The 17,500-nt window shown below is 45.2% G+C and overlaps 1 protein-coding gene across 1 annotated transcript in view; it reads right to left on the bottom strand.

Annotated features, from left to right (window-relative positions):
* Positions 1–17,500, bottom strand: part of LOC121684578 (cytoplasmic dynein 2 heavy chain 1) — a 170,373-nt gene that overhangs the window by 24,485 nt on the left and 128,388 nt on the right. The window contains exons 80-81 of the mRNA XM_042064637.1: positions 11,450–11,630; positions 8,554–8,735 (exon numbers count right to left, since the gene is read on the bottom strand). Of these exons, the coding sequence (XP_041920571.1) occupies positions 8,554–8,735; positions 11,450–11,630 (363 nt within the window). The remainder of the gene's footprint in view (positions 1–8,553; positions 8,736–11,449; positions 11,631–17,500) is intronic.

Here is a 17,500-nt window from a genome sequence, read left to right as displayed (position 1 = left end):
TGTGTGTGTGCATGCATGTTCAAGTTGATGAGTGTGTGTCTGTATGTGTGCGTGTGTGTGTATGAGTATTGGTTTCAACATCACCTCAGAGAAAACAGGCAGAAGCAAATTCAATTAGTGCAAACATGCATCCCACGTTCCCATGTTCACCCCACATCATCTCTCCTCTTTCTTTCTTTCTTTCTTTCTCTCTCTTTTCCCATTGTTCCTCTCTCCACTGTCTCTTCCTATGACCACGTATGCAGGCAGGGAGCTGGAATGAGATATGCTAATCGAGTGTCGCTGCGTCTGGAGAAAGCCGGGCAGGGAGCAACAATTAATTAAAAGCAGCGGGACGCCGAGCATGCTGGGACGGCGGCGAGGTGGCAGCTCATCTGCTGTAAAGGCCCCCATTAACACAGCGCAGCGTTCTTAACGCGCACAACAGCAAAAACAATGCGCCATTGTGCTGGAGTCGCCGCATTTGCAATCACACAACAGCGTAGGGAGCCAAGGAGTAAACACAATATATGAATGTCCCTAAGGTGTGTGTGTGTGTGTGTGTGTGTAAGAGAAAGAAAGACAAAAAAGAAAGAAACAAAGGGTAGGAGATAGAGTTTAATCAATGTTCTATTTAGTCAATGTGTGTGTGTGATACTAGCACATGGGAACCAGGATATACACCTCTGTTTGTAACACCAGTGAAAGACTGAGATGGTGGAGAGAGAGAAAGAATTTAAAAACAATTTATATTTTTATATACCATTTATAAACCACTTTTGTCAGGTGAGAGGTTATAAATGAAATGAAAATAGGTGAAAAATCTACACAGGCCTAGTGATCTTTAAGGGATGATGTGTTATTGCTGAAGAAGAAAAGTGATGAAAATGTAATGAAAAGACAACCTGAGGATAGTATGCACAAACACAATATGGATTAGATATCAAGCAGCAAGTATTATACAAAAGCAGAAGATTTCCTTTTGAAAGTATGATTCTAGATCACCACACCAATCAGCTGCACCAATCTGCCCATGAGACACACAGGAAGAGAACAGATACAAAGAATACACAGAAATGAGGGCAGCGGGGGAGTCCACCTGAACAGATATCGGATCTCCCATGATGTATAATGGGGAGTTAACCCATCTCGATATTGTGATAAAGGACATCATCAGTACTAGAGGGAATATCTGAAAAGAGAGCTGGAAGAGACGCAATCAACCTCTGTACATCCTTTATACACAAATCAGACAAGTGAGACAAAAACGTTTCAAATCTCAGAAAAAAAAAAATCTGAATTCTGAAATTTCCAGCAAGAGACAGGCACAGGACAATTAGCAGTTTTCTTAATCACATGGGTTTTCCTTTTCCTTCAAGAGGATCTCACAGACTTGGCTATATCTCGCATCCCAGAAACTGTAGCGTGGCAACTAGCCAGAGAACAGGTCAGTTTTCTAATCACGTCTGATCAGATTTCTGTCTTTAGACAGTGACGACTGAACTTCAGCACCACCAGACATGGACAGCGACCGAGGTGCGAAAATAGCTTGAGGTGAAGACACAGGCGGATTATCAGGCGACTTTAAAATGTTAGGCAAACCTACAGTGTGGATATCTTTTTTTCTGATTGGGATGCTGGAAGGACTTGCGAAAGACTAAAGTCCAAGTCAGAATTTTCTGTTATCGGAGTCTGGTAGCTGCGGAAAAACAGCGACTTTCACAAAACCAGAAACCAGATCACTCTTAAGGTTTTAAAGTCTAAGTTCAATTCCCTGAACTAGCACATCAGCGCTGCAGTATGTCTCTCCAAAGAACAGCAAAACGGAAGCAACAATAAAAGACTGGGCTGCACCAGCATCGCACAACTGTCCCTCTCACGCCCTGAGAGAGACACCATCCCCTCCAAAACAAACAGATCATAGACAGAATCCATTTCCCTGTGTGGATGATCTAAACTTAGAGTGTGCACAAAGCCAGCACTCTTCGAATTCCTTCGCTTTGGAGACAGATTCTTCCTTTCCAGAATTGGACATACAGCAATGAGGTGGCCCACCTCACAATCTAACATACAATCTAAGAAAGCATTGCTCTAACCAGTAACCCAGACTGGGCAAAGCTCTGGACCATAATAACCATAAACTAAAATAAACTTCACATATCTTCAAAGCTTACCAATTAAAGGTTTGCAATGAACCTTCCCCCAGGGTTGTTTCACAAAACCACCACCAAATCAAAAAAAATATCAAAACGCTAATTCACCAGAGCCTCTTCGTCGCAAGCACGCTTCCTAAAAAGACATTTACAAAAAGAAAAAACCAACCAATGCAATATCAACTAGACAAACTAGATGCTCCCCAATTTTTTGAACTGGGAAAAAAATGGATTTAGGCCCCAATTTGCTAGCCTGGCTAGCGCCACCACTTCTCAATGAGACGTGGTCTGGGAACCAAACGTTCATTTTCTCGTATTTGAAAAAAATGCCCAGATCCGTTTATTGGGTGCCACGGATGTCTATCAAATGCGTCTGTGCATAGCTCATCATCGTCTTGCTTTCCCCCCTGTTCTGTGATTGGTTCCCTATCTCAGGCGAAAATTTGCTCCATGGTCTCCAGGCTGCCATAGCAGCGTGAATCAAATCGCGCGCAAGGCAGCATGGGAACACCCAGGCTACCAATTTGCTACAACTGGGGGAAAAAGACTGGATCGAGCCCCCAATTTGTTACAACTGGGGAAAAAAAGACCGGATTGAGCCCCCAATTTGTTATATCTCTGTCTAGGGCTTGTGGGACATAACAAAGTTTGTGAATAGTGAAAAACGGGCAGACAACGTAACATAACATTAACTTGTATTTATTAATGCAAAAATAGGAAAAGAAGTATAGAAAAAAACAGACTAAGGATTAACTAAGGAGCAACAAACGAAAAACAAGGCCTCAGCAGCCAGGCACTCACACCCGGTCTCTCACCCCGGTGAGTGTGAAAAATGAAGGTGGTTGCACGGACAAGGCCCAAGGCTGGCCCTAGCGGCAACGGCAGTGGCAGCCAAAAGTGTGATCCGAAGTAAGCACAAGAGATTCCTCGAATGACGTCAGCCAGCTTTTAAAGGGGAAGGCTGTTGTGACGTCCAATTGGATCACCACACCAATCAGCTGCACCAATCTGCCTATGACACACACAACAAGAGAATACACAGAAACAATCCATAGGATTGTGACACCCCGCACACTAGGGCTGTGCTTTCTATATCAAAATATCAATATATCGTATCGCCACTTGCGAAATACATCACATCGTATCGTCATTGCTGCCAAATATTGATATTTTTTAATAAAGCATTAGGCTGTGCAAAAATGTCTTATTTGTTGAATTATCTGTAAAAAGTATGATCTACATATTATACAGCAAATTGTGTATCCAGCTCTATTTTTACATTTGCGGTAAAAAGTATTGTAATATATCACAATATGTGTTGTATCGCAATATATTGTGATGTATTCTACAGGCTCCTGCACTCACCCTCCTGTCCATCCCTAACACCTCCCACATTTGCAGTGTCATCAGACAACGTCTGAATGTGGCATGACTTAAAGGAGCGATTTGTAGGATTGTTACAGAACGTTCTGTAGGCCAAAATCAAAACACTGCTGAACGTTCTCAAGACTGCCAGACGCAAGCCTCTTCTGGGTTGCCAGATGTAATGAAGACTTAGCTAACGTTAGTTGACCTGCAGCTGCTTTAACGTTTCTCCAACCATGACCCAGCTACACATTACGGAAACAGTGAAAACAAAAAATACCTCTCTAACCGTCGGCATCTCAGGAAGCTCCTCCGATGTCCACTTAATTTGTTTGTTTTAATTTTTGAAATTTGCCTGCCTCTCGTAGGCGTTCATGACTACAACTGACAGCAAGTTGACAGTTAGCCTTTGCTAATTTGGCAACACAAATAGGAGGACACGCCAGCCCATTATTAATACGCTATTCTAGAATTAATCGTTCAAAACATAAACAAAAATTCCAAGAGATTCCGTCTCGCAACTCATTTTTTTTAATGGGTTTTACGGGTTATAATAATGTTGTCAAATAATCCATTACTTCAATTCATTGTGTTTCCTTACTGTCTGACGAGATATGGTGATCATTTTTGGAATGGTTAGCATTTATTTTCCATTATTTCCTACATACTGGTCCTTTAAGAGTTGCAACTGAAGTCAGTAGTGTACAGGGCAAACACGTTAACTAGAGGAAACAGTTCCCTGAGGAGCACCAGTGCTGCTGACCACTGCCTAAGACGGTCAGTCCTGTGGGTCCGTTATCCAGGACACCAGATCCGGTGCACTCTCATTTTCAATGGCACGGCGCCACTTCCTTCATCCAGTCGAGAGTATGCCCTGTGTGGCAGATAGAGGATGGCATTCTCCACCCCCACCTTCTCCTTGGTAAGAGAACTGCAGTGGGTCAAATGCAGGGCAGACCTGGGGTCATAGGAAATGGAGCAGCAGCTGTTCCAAGATCTTCATTATATGTGATGTCAGGGCAACAGGCCTGAAGCCGTTGAGTTCAGTGGGATGATGTGCCTTCTTTGGAACTGGCATGGGGCATGATCTCTTCCACAGTGTAGGGACCCTCCCTAGTAGCAGACCGGAAGTTGAAGACATGCTGAAGTGGTTCCCCCAGTTCCACTGTGTGATGTGAGAATGGGATTGATGGAGCTCCACAGATTGGGGCCAGGATGTAAACAGCAACCAAACAGATGTTATCATTATCCACAATGTGTGTGTGTGTGTGTGTGTGTGTGTGTAAGAGAGAGGACTATCTGACAAAGGACCGGACGTGACAAGGAACAGAAGCACAAGTAGTAAATACAAGAGAAAACTACAAACTACAACTCCCAGACATGTAACTAGAGACAAGCCCATGACACTCTCCCTGCTCTAGGCCCATCAGAGTGCCAGGACAGGGGGACTCCGAGGAGACCCCCCCCCCCCTTTTTTTCATGTCTTCTTGCAGGAGAGCGGCAGCCACATGCATGCCTGCAGTTGTTTGGAGAGCAGAGGCCTTTCAGCAACTGGGAGTGCAGTCCACTGGGAACTTTAGGGGAATTAAAATACCCCCACCCCCCCCCTCTCTCTCTCTCACTCACACACACACACACACACACACACACACACACACACACACACACACACACACACACTCACATCTGCAGGGGCAAAAACATACCCATGCAAAAACACTTTATCGTACATAAGGCTCATACAGTATATTCATTGTCTCCTACACACACACACACACACACACACACACACACACACACACACACACACTCACACACACACTTTTCATTGTTCATCAGAGCTCTCCTCTGACCACTGCCAGGTCTCATAAAGCGAGCGTAGGCTGTGAATCTAGTCACCGCTAGACACACACCAACCCACGCAGTGAAAAAAAGGTAGACCTTAGTCCCTGCACGCATAATAGAACTCTGTGAACTGTGAGCCTGCCACAGCTAGAGAAATATAAAAGAACGACGTGCCAGGCAAAAAAAAAAGCAATAGAAGGGTGGTAAGAGGACCGGGTGTCTGTCAGCCAATGTTCCGTGGGTTATTACAAGACATAAAAATAAACTACAACTCTCCAGAGACGCATGGAGGCAAAAAAAAGGTGTGTGTGTGTGAGAGAGAGAGAGAGAGAGAGAGAGAGAGAGAGCATATGAAATTGAGTGCAAGACCACAGAGTGGGGGATGGGACCAGGAGCGAGATGGACACAGAAAACAGAAATGATGGACAGATACTCCAGATCCATTCGTGTGTGTGTGTGTGTGTGTGTGTGAGGGAGGGAGAGACAGAGAGAGTTTTCTCATGGGTTTCCACACAGCTGTCTCAGGTGATGCAACCAACATACGTCCACACTGGCATCCCTACAGCAGTCACCCACTGCTTATCTACTGAGATGTGCTGTTCACACACAGAGCACTGGAGTGGTGGAAATAGCAGCTTGGATACTCTAATATTAATATGTGTGTCTCTTTCTTTTTCTTTTCTTTCTCTTGTTGGTTCATGTAGTTATTGTTTCATTGTAAAGCTTATGTGTAAAAAAGTTTTACTTGTATTTTTCTTTTGGCTAACGTACTTATTGAGTGCAGCCCTTGGAGGGAGGCCCAAGATCTGCCACGCCTTCTACACCTGATTGTGATTCTGTTTTCACATAATGGGCGCTCCTGTCCATGCTACGCAAGGACTCTGAGGAAGATGCATGAAGCATCGAAACGTCCCTTTTGTGCACCTTAATTAAAGTTTATAGCTAATACTACATCTGTGCTGCTCCGAATTTTTACTTTTAGTATTAATATATGTGTGTGTGTGTGTGAAAGAGAGAGAGAGAGAGTTAGAGAGAGGATTGTTATGAAGTGCCTAAAGCTGCAATATGATACCCATTCACAAGCTGATTGAAGACAGTCCTTCCTCTCTGATGTGTGCATGTCTGTGTGTGCATGTGTGTGTGTCGATTGAAGTCTGTGCTGCTCATTTCCACCCTCGTCATAAACATCTGTGATTCTCTAATAAGAGACAATCAGCCCAGTCCCTCTGCCAGAGTGTTTGTGTGTATGTGTGTGTATGTGTGTATGTGTGTGTGTGTGTGTGTGTGTGTGTGTGTGTGTGTGTGTGTGTGCGGGGGGGTGCAGCCGTGTTCATATGTGCCTGTGCTGTTTATCCATGTGTATGGGTGTGTGTGAGTGTTGTCTGATACATGTGTCTCCTCCACTGGTGTTAAACATCTGTGATTGTCTAATAGCAGAAGAGTGGCTAACATCCCCATGGGAACAGCACGGTGCCTTCATCCCTGTAACCTGCAGCCCGCACACAGCACACACTACACAACACACACTACACAGCACACACTACACAGCACACACTACACAGCAAACACTACACAACACACACTACACAGCACACACTACACAGCACACACTACACAGCAAACACTACACAACACACCACACAGTCACGCATCAATAGCCAATCAAGAGCCTCTTCACATGCTAACGCAGTCACCACAACATGGAACATGGCCCATTTGTTTTTTTACTGTGGCAATCACCTACTGCCTGACCCCAACACACACACACACACACACACACACACACACACACACACACACACACACACACACACACAAAAAAACATATAGAACTCTAGCACTTTAGCAGAATGTGCAATTTCAAGGCGGGCTGTAAAACAAAATTAACAACTTAAACCCTTTTGGGACTGTCAGTGTGCTTTATATGTGGGGAAAAAAGAGGGAGAGAAGAAACGAGAGAGAGAGAGAGAGAGAGAGAGAGAGAGAGAGAGAGAGAGAGAGAGAGAGAGAGAGAGAGAGAGAGAGAGAGAGAGAGAGAGAGAGAGAGAGGGGGGAGAGACAGACAGAGATAGAGAATGAATTATTTATGATAAAGGGCAGAGTTGTTTTCTCCTGTGATGGTGATTTTTCGAGCCGGTGCACACACACAGGCGAGCAGCTGCCAGACTGCTGGTCCACTCAGTGGGCAAAGGAGTGTGTGCAGCGTGTGGTCGGACGAAGAACAATGTTTGATCCTCAACGCCTCACCACCCACTTTTTATTTGGTTCCAATGGCTAACGTCGCAAGGACGAAAACACTAGTGAGCTGTAAAGGCTATTGGAAAAGTAGGCTAATGCCATGGCCAAGCAATGTATCATTTAAAGCCCCATGGAGTACTGACAGTGCATATTCAACACATTTACGGTGCACACTACGTTTAAAATAATTTTATCGTGTTCTATGTAAGGCTGTTGGACATGCCTTGAGCAAGTGAAGTGAAAAATAAAGCGCTGTTGGTTTCGTTCAGGAACATTTCTGCGCTCCAGAAAAGGTCTGGAGTGGAGGTGGCTCACGAGCACACATTTTTAGGTGACATTAGCGCTGCCTAGATGCACACAGGCCGGGGTCTGTAGACGTAGGCCTGTGGTAGTGCGAGTTGGGCAGAACTGTTGGCGACTGTGGCCTGCACCAGAAGTCAGATTAAGCAGATACGGTGGATCATGGGTAGCCTGGGTTTTCCCATGCTGCCTTACGCGCAATTTTATTCATGCTGCATTCCATGGACTTTGTTTTCACCTCAACGAAGGAACCAATCACAGAACGGTGGGGGACAGCAAGACGATGACGACACACCGAAGCGGCTATGAGCTACAGTGTACGTACAGATGCATTTGATAGACATTCATAGTGCCCAAAAAACGTCTCTGGGCATTCATAAACCATGTTTCAAATAAGAGAAAATGACCGTGTAGTTCCCAGACCCCAGCTCAATGAGATGAGGTCTGACGTTAGCCAGGCTAGATCATGGGTCTACCACTGCATTATGCCATGCCAAAAAGCACCATTTGCAACAGCACATCAGATACCTATATAATGGTAAACAAGACCAGCTGTTCAGAAGGGATAGCATGCTATCACACAAACACACATACACACACACGTGCACACACACACACACACACACACACACACACACACACACACACACACACACACACACACAGCTCTCACCTGGTTGAGTTTCTTCCACAGGTTGAGGATGGGCGAGAGGCCACTAGACCAGACCTCCCTGTCAAACTTGGACCCAGCCGCCACCGACCTGCTGAGGATCCTCAGCTGGGATATCACCTGGATGGGGGCACAGAAGGGACACTCAATCACTTGAAATCCCTCATCGAGACCAGTCCAGTTGCCTGGAACTCACTAAAGGGTGTCACAGCAATGTCAGGAGAACAGGTCAGCACTTTATACCAGAGAGGTCTTTCCTATGGACCCTTTCAAGAGAGTTCCATTATCAGCATCATAGTTGGCCCCACAAGACTGTTTTAACATTCCATATGTTATCTTAATGCAGAGGAAGTAGATTGGGGCCCAAATAGAACGTTCAAGCATTGTTTTTGTTTTTATTGTTGAAAGGGTCTATACAGACTCGGCCTTACACTGGCAGTGCACCTTCAGCGCTCACTGATTAACACAGTCACTGTTATCAACACCAAATAAAGACATTATTACTGCTCACTTTCAGCTCACAAAGATCAGTAATTGCAATTGTATGTGTTCTACAGCTTTTATCCTCAGGAGACGTGTTTGAGTAAGAGTACGGGTGTGTGCACGCAATATGGTCCTGCCTCACATGTTTCCTTTGGGGGCAATTAACATCCATCCATCAATCCGTCCACACGTCCACACACACACACACGGAGAGGAAAGCAACAAAGATGCTTGCGGTATTCAAAACAACTCTTTTCATTAAACTGCAAAGCTGCCGCAATCATGGCTTTGCCGTTTGAGGCTTGGATCGATTTTTGCTCTCTTGCGCTGCTCCCTTTAATGTTCTCCTTTCTTTCTCTCTTCCTCTCTCTCTCTCTCCCTCTCCCCCCCCCCCCCCCTCTCTCTCTCTCCCCCCCTCTCTCTCCCGTGCCTGATAAATTGGTTTCATTTATTCAGTTGGACCTTGCACTAAGCCACAATCTATCAGCTGTGTTTTTAGTGTGGGAGAGAAGATGCAGAGAGAGAGAGATAGAGAGAGAGAGAAAGAGAGAGAGATAAAGATATAGATAGAGAGAAAGAGAGAAGGTGTGGAGGAGCAGAGAAGAGGAGGGAAAGCTGAGATTAGAGCTGAGCGAGCGGGCGCCAGCTTCAGTGAAAGCCTCCATGCTCTCCTGCTGAGTCCCACACACACACACACACACACACACACACACACAGGTGTCCAGCCACAGGCTGCTCCACCTCAAAGGTGTGTCAACGGATTCATCTGAATCAAATGCACAATTGATCCCTCCTTCATGCTAATGCCCTCAGTCTTGCCTTACAGGCAGGGTTCACATAACAATAAACACAACACAGATGGCCATTGTTATGGCAGTAGTTCATATAGTCCATTCTCAGTTTGAGATGAGCTACCCCTTCGTCTGTTACAGCGTCACACAGTCACAAACCTACAGGCTCTCAATCTGGGTTAACGTCATGTTAAAGTTATGAGACGTCCTAACAATGGCCATGAATTTCACATGTCCTGAAATACAGTGTCTGCGAAACAAAAGGAATACGCTATGGAACCAGAGAATAAAGAACCAGACTCCTCCTAGTGGAATAGGGGGGAGACTAAATGGGGAATAAAACACATTTAGGAACAGAGAACTTTGGAGGAGAGACATGAAATAATGAGTCTGAACGCCACCATCGCACCAAGTCATTTTTGCTCTAATTTTCTCTCTAATCTCACAGTCATTTTTCGTTTTTTTACTCGCTCATCAAGAGACGGGCCTCCTCGTTGGAGCGGATCCTGCACGGAGCTCTCTGGCGTGCTACTGTGGCTCCAGTGCTCCTCACAGCCGCAGGGTGCCCATTGCGCAAACACCGCGTGGAAATGATGGCTTTAATTAGAAGGTGTGTGTGTGTGCGTGTGTGTGTCTGTGTGTGTGTGTGTGTGTGATACTGATAATGCCTGCCTTGTGACCATTTTACAGAAAGCTCCACCATTAAGTTATGTGGTGAGCTGCCCTTTATGAATGTAACAAGAGTCACAGCTGTTAATGATATTTCCTTTATCTGTGTCTCCATACCTTGCAGATAACGCATCACTTTCATGGCTCTTTTGAAGTGGTTTAAGCGCCTTTCATTGGTATGGCAAGGATGTTCCCTGTAGATTGCCATTAACATTCATCAACCACATCAGGGAAAATGGACAGACCTAGGATTTACTTGCGAAGACGTTAAGTTGCAGCTGCTCTCGGGGGACGCATACAAATGTTAATAACTGGACAAATGTAATATTCCACTTAGTGTACGGGTTTCTTAGAACTGGCACAGGACCCGATATGAGCTGGCTGAGGGAAGGTTACTTGCATGCCAGCCATAATATTAGATATTAACAGCATTTGTAGCAGCAGCAATCAGAAAATGAAGGAAAGCGAGATCATGCAACTAGGCAAATAGAAATGAACCAAATGTGGACCAAACAGTTGTAGAAACAAAGGAATCTGACCACAAAAGAGTTTAGCTAAGGATACAGGGTTTTTACAGGAATTTAGCCAATGCTTTCTGAACATCTTTTCCTAAGATCTTTCCCTAAGATCTTTCCCTTTGACCATATTTTGTCTTGGACACATTGGTTACTACTAATTAAGGAACAGCACAATGCAGACACCCACACTGACATTTGTCATGCCACCGTAAAGTGAAATGTAAAGTCACATAAATCCATATGGAACATTAGTAAACCAAATCATACGACAATCTCATATTTGGTGTGAACTGGCCTTCTAGACTCTATCCCTCCAACTTGCCTCCCCAATTACAGTAGCCTAGCCTGACCCAGCTCTTAGCTTTGCATACCATGGCATTCTGTAGTTTAGCACAGCATATACCCGTGGTGCCAAGTCAGTCCCATGCCCCCCCACACCCCACCGGCCCTCCCAGCTCCAGACTGCCCTGGAGCCACCCAGAGGACAGGCTTTGGCCCACTTAGCGGCCGTGTGCTTCCACATGTGACAGGGGCCCCGCTGAGGAGTCAACCTGGGCTGGGGGTGGAGGGTGGAGCTGGTGGTGGTGGTAGAGGTGGTGGTAGGGGTGGTGGAAGAGTCCTACTCAAAGTGACAGTGATAAACGACACCTAAGCACAGGAGCTGGCTTCAGCAGTGTCTGCGTCAATCTAGCAGGCCCTTGAGGGATGAAAGAGACTGGGGGGGAACGAGGGAGGGAAAGTGGAAAGAGACAGAGAGAGATAGATAGATAGAGAGAGAGAGAGAGGAGAGAGAGAGAGAGAGAGAGAGAGAGAGAGAGAGAGAGAGAGAGAGAGAGATAGGGAGAGAGAGAGAGAGTGGATGAGATGGTAAATGAGGAGGAGAAACATCAGACATAATAGAGGAAGATGGAGGGATAAGAGAGATGTGGGGGGAAAGATAGAGAGGAGGATGAGAGAGGTGAGAGGGAAGTGTGAAAGAACAGATATAACGGGAGGAAAATGTTCCTCTCCCACACTGCCAATGTTTATCACATGCTGTGTGTCCTTGGTAACGACCCTGGTGCATGTGTGGAGTGTGCACATAAACACAGGCTAAAGTGCATGTGTGTGTGTGTGTGTGTGTGTGTGTGTGTGGTGTGTGTGTGTGTGTGCGTGTGTGAGTGTGTGTGTGTGTGTGCGAGTGAGTGTTTGTGTGTGTGTGTGTGTGTGTGTGTCTGTGTGTGAGCGATGAGAGAGGGGACTGCAAGGCCTGCAACGGGCTAAAGTGCATGTGTGTGTGTGTGTGTGTGTGTGTTTGTGCGTGTGTGTACGTGTGTGTGTGTGAGTGTGTATGTGTGAGCGATGAGAGAGGGGGACTGCAAGACCTGCGAGGCTTGTAACCCCACATCCCACATCGATACCCAAGATCATAGGAGGAGCACACATAATTAAATCCACAGGGACATTTGAACTGTGACCACTCAATTAGCCTTCATGCCAAAGCACCAGGTGACCCGGTGTATGTGTGTGTGTGTACATACACACTCTCTCTCTCTCACACACACACACACACATACATGTACATATATATATATATATATATATATATATATATATATATATATATATATATATATATATATATATATATATATATATATATATATATGTATATATGTGTGTGTGTGTGTGTGTGTGTGTGTGTGTGTGTGAGAGAGAGAGAGTGTGTATGTACACACACACACATACATGTACATATATATATATATATATATATATATATATATATATATGTATATATGTGTGTGTGTGTGTGTGTGTGTGTGTGTGAGAGGAGAGTGTGAGTGAGAGAGAGATTGTCAAAGAGGAAGAGAGAGAGAAATATAACATTAATGCCTCAAATCCCTTGAGGGAACAGTGCAATACACACACACTGCCACACCAGCCTACACACACACACACACACACACACACACACACACACACACACACACACCACACACACACACACACACACACACTCTCTCTCTCCCACACACACACACACACACACACACACACACACCAGCACATACATCTAGCCTACACTAGCCGCATGTACTTCCTACTGGATTAGTAGGGAGAGTGACGCTGGTGCCAGTCGCTTGGTTATCCCTAAGCACCTTTGGCTAATGAATGGCCTCAACGGAGCTCGGCAGAAAGCCACCAGCTGCCACTCAAAAGGGACCCGTGGCATGCATATGCAAACCTGGGGATTTAAAAGTGGCAGAAATACATACGGCCTGGCATACGTACATGCTTGTACTCACACACACACACACACACACACACACGTGCGCGCTCACACACACACTCACACACACACACACACACACACACACACACACACACACACACACACACGCAAACACTGAGAGCTGCAGAACAAATGATGAGAAGAGAGAAAGAGAGGAGGAGGGGGAGAGAGGGGGACAAGAGTGGGTGCTGAGAGAAAAAGAAAGGAGATGAGTACAATAATGCAAAGGGCTGAAACGCTCTCACACACACACACACACACACACACACACACACACACACACACACACACACACACACACACACACACACACACACACACACACACACACACACACACACACACACACGAGAAAGGAAATAGGAAAATTAGAAACAGAATAGATAAAAAGTGGAGGTAGACAGAGATAGAAATAAAGTAAAGGGAGAGAGAGAGAGAGAGAGAGAGAGAGAGAGAGAGAGAGAGAGAGAGAGAGATCCAGGAGAGAGAAAAGAGAGAGAGTAAGAGAGGTGGGCTGCAGGCAGGCCGTCCATCATGTCAGACAGGTGGTGTGTAATTACGCCTCTGCTCACAGATTTAAAGTGGCCTCTCTCCGACCAAGCCACTGCTCCACAGGACACCCACTAAATCAGCTCCACACACACACACACACACACACGCCCCCCTCATATTCACACAAACACAGTTCACAATATAGGCAACTACAAACAATCACACACACACACACACACACACACACACACACACACACACAGCCACCCACTTTCAGCTGGAGAGGTGCATTTGTCACTAAGTATATTTCTTTCTGACTTGAAATTCAGTTGGTGGATATGTGAGGGAGTGGGGACACAAAACTGTGTGTGTGTGTGTGTGTGTGTGTGTGTGTGTGTATGGGGTGTGTGTGTGTGGTAAGGGACAGCAGATCTACTTCAGGTGGACACATTCCTATTCCTACAGTCTGGACATGTGAAATGAAGCAAAAGAGGAACCTGCAGCAAAGCAGTGGACTGTGAGTGGAGAGCACTGCACAGGCTCTCTCACGCTCTCTCTCTCCCTTTCTCTCTCTCTCACGCTCTCTCTCTCCCTTTCTCTCTCTCTCTCTCTCTCTCTCCCCTTCTCTCTCTCTCTCTCCCTTTCTCTCTCTCTCTCTCTCACACACACAGACAAATGTACACACACATTCACATGCATGAGCACGCACACACATCCCTATAAGCATTTCGAGCACTTCTGCTTTACCTTTATACACAACACCAGAGGCAGTTGAGCGAGCGAGTGAGTGAAGCAGAGAATGAGAAAGAAAGACAGAGATAGAGAGAGAGAGAGAGAGAGAGAGAGAGAGAGAGAGAGAGAGAGAGAGAGAGAGAGAGAGAGAGAGAGAGAGAACAATAGAGAAGAGGGAAAAGAGAAAGGTTGCCTGGCGTCAGAAACACCTGCTGTGCATGCTAAACACTTAACCTCAGGTCTCTCTCCACAGCTCTGTCTTGGGGAGGGGGGTAATGGAAGTCATATTTCAGAGGAATGGCTGTGGGCCCTGTGACCCGCGGAGGAGAGGCGCTCCCTCTCTCCCTCTCTCCCTCCGTCATGCTCCCCTCTGCCGCACAGGCTCGGATGCCCCAGCCGCTTCATTACTTAAGGGATGGGGTCCTGGCAGCGGGACGAGGGCGAGGGTATTACTCTCACCTTTCTCAGCAAACATATGTGAATGAGCACACACAGACACACATCAACACATACTGTACACACACGCGCGCACACACACACACACACACACACACACACACACACACACACACACACACACACACACACACACACACACACACACACACACACACACACACACACACACACACACACAAACACACTCACACACAGATGGAAAGGAGTAGTACTTAAAGAACAGAAACACACACACACACACACACACACATACACACTCATATAACCAATAAAGAACACACATCACACTCTCAATAGTCTTCACTCACATCCAACTTTGTCACAGCGTCTCAGTTCAAATGGTTTTATAAGTCATCATTAAGCTTATGATATCAAGCAAATAGGGATGTAACGATTACCGGTGTAATAATAAACCGTGATAAAAATGTTGACGATAACAATTACCGTTTTCTTTTATCATAATTATCACGGTTGATTACCACGGTGTTGAAACCGTGTGTTTAATCCTTCCCAGCTTCATCCGAGCCTGCTTTTGACATACAGTAGGCCTGGTACAATGAAGCAAAATTGGTACCCTACTGATTCTGTTGTCTAATTGATGGTTTTAACTGCGATTTGGATTAGGCTACACCTGATTTTAAAAGACGGAACATTTTCACCGCAAAACTTGCACTGTATCATTTAGCCACTCTACGTCTTTTTATGTTCGCGTCCACATTGAATCCATTCCACTCACGTTATCAGAAGAACACAGTAGCCTAAAGTTTTATTTCGAACACTTACTTTGGTCTCACTCAGGGTAGGAATTTCATGGCGGCCACGTCGTTGCCCCTTGTGTTGGCCATGATGTCCCTTTGAAAATCAGAGGTTTACAGGCCACGGTGGCCTTGGTGCCCTTCTTTCAATATTCTGCTTTGCGTCCTACTAATAGCGATTTTTATTTAGCCTATGGCCTGTCAAAATAATCTTAGCATTCACAGCGCAAATTATTTTAGTCTTTTACGCAGTGGAGAAAGTGACAGTGCAAGAAAGAAAGTGCGTCTAAATTCACCCATTCTTCTCAGTTGAACTACTCACGAAGTAGCCTACTCATCACACAGACATCACAAGTATCAGATGAAAGAGCTTTTTCTCAGCTTTTAAACGATGTTAGCCGCGAATTGCTGTGGTGAACGGTTCGCCAGAAAAGTAAATAATATAATTAAATTGAATCATAAATTCTACTGAAGGTTTTCGTCCATCTCCCTAGCCATTCCTCTCGGTGCAATACTTCACGAACCTCTCGTTTAACACATGACAAACCATATATCAGAATAAAAAGCAGACCATACCGAACACAAAGGTGTAAAGCGGTCCCCTGTACAGTTAGCCGTTCCAGAGTAATCCAGTTTTGAATTTGCAGTAAATTTCGACATGCATGGATGTCTCCAAATTTGGGCTTTAAGTTTTACAATGTGTTTAAATTGTTCCACATGATTTCATAACGGGCCAAATACAAAAGAAATGTTACAAATATCGCCTAGATATCGGTAAATCAGAGGACAGCTGACTAAGAGTTTGTGAAAGTAGATCACAAAATGCTAAGCATGCATCTAGGCTATTTGAGTTTCTTAAAGCTGAACTGTGCTTAAATTGTTCAATACATGATTTCATAACAGGCCAAATATAAAATAAATGTTAAATATAGCCTAGATATCTGTAAATATTAGATGATCAGATGATTTGTAGTTCTATGTAATATGTCATGTTTCATGTTTTTGTAATGTTTCATACAGTGATGCAGGTCTACTGCAGTGAATAGGCTATACAACTTTGATAATTTTTATAGCCTATGTGGCCTTTGTGCCCTCCACCAAATATGTCCAACTGAAGGCCAAGTGGCCTTGCCCCCAGAAGGGTGAAATTCCAAGCCTGGTCTCACTCATTGGAACCAAATAACAGTAATAGCCATGGTAGGGTAAGTTAAGCGATAAGCACATAGCCAATTAAACATGAAAAACTGAACGGGACACTTTTTGAAACTATTTCAGCTTGTGTAGGCCTATCGTGCTTTCTGAACATATTGAACACACTTTTAAAAATACCGTGATAATACCGAAAACCGTGATAATTTTGGTCACTATAACCGTGAGGTTAAATGTTCATACCGTTACATCCCCACATGCAAATCAATCTACTCCGCTGTACTGTACACTTAGAGAGGCACACCTCACCCTCGTACTGTGCTAGTGACAAAGCTACACACACACACACACACACCACACACACACACACACACAACACACACACACACACACACACACAACACACACACACACACACACATAGCTCCTGCCTTTGCTCTTTCTCTGCCTCCCTCTCGCTCTCTTCATTCTCTAGGCCGCCGGCGGAGAAAATCGATGCACCTCGCTAGGGTTGCCCTGATTTGAATTTCAATGGTATTCACCGCCGAGTGCTGCAAACCCTTCTAATTCCGAGCCAGATCTCAAGGTCCACCCAGTGGCTCCCCGAGGGGCTAGCGTCACTTAGGA

Source organism: Alosa sapidissima, chromosome 15 (genome assembly GCF_018492685.1).
Source record: "Alosa sapidissima isolate fAloSap1 chromosome 15, fAloSap1.pri, whole genome shotgun sequence".
Classification (NCBI taxonomy): Eukaryota; Metazoa; Chordata; class Actinopteri; order Clupeiformes; family Clupeidae; genus Alosa; species Alosa sapidissima.
The sequence above is the reverse complement of the archived record's forward strand: the minus strand, read 5'-3'. Positions and strand labels throughout refer to the sequence as shown.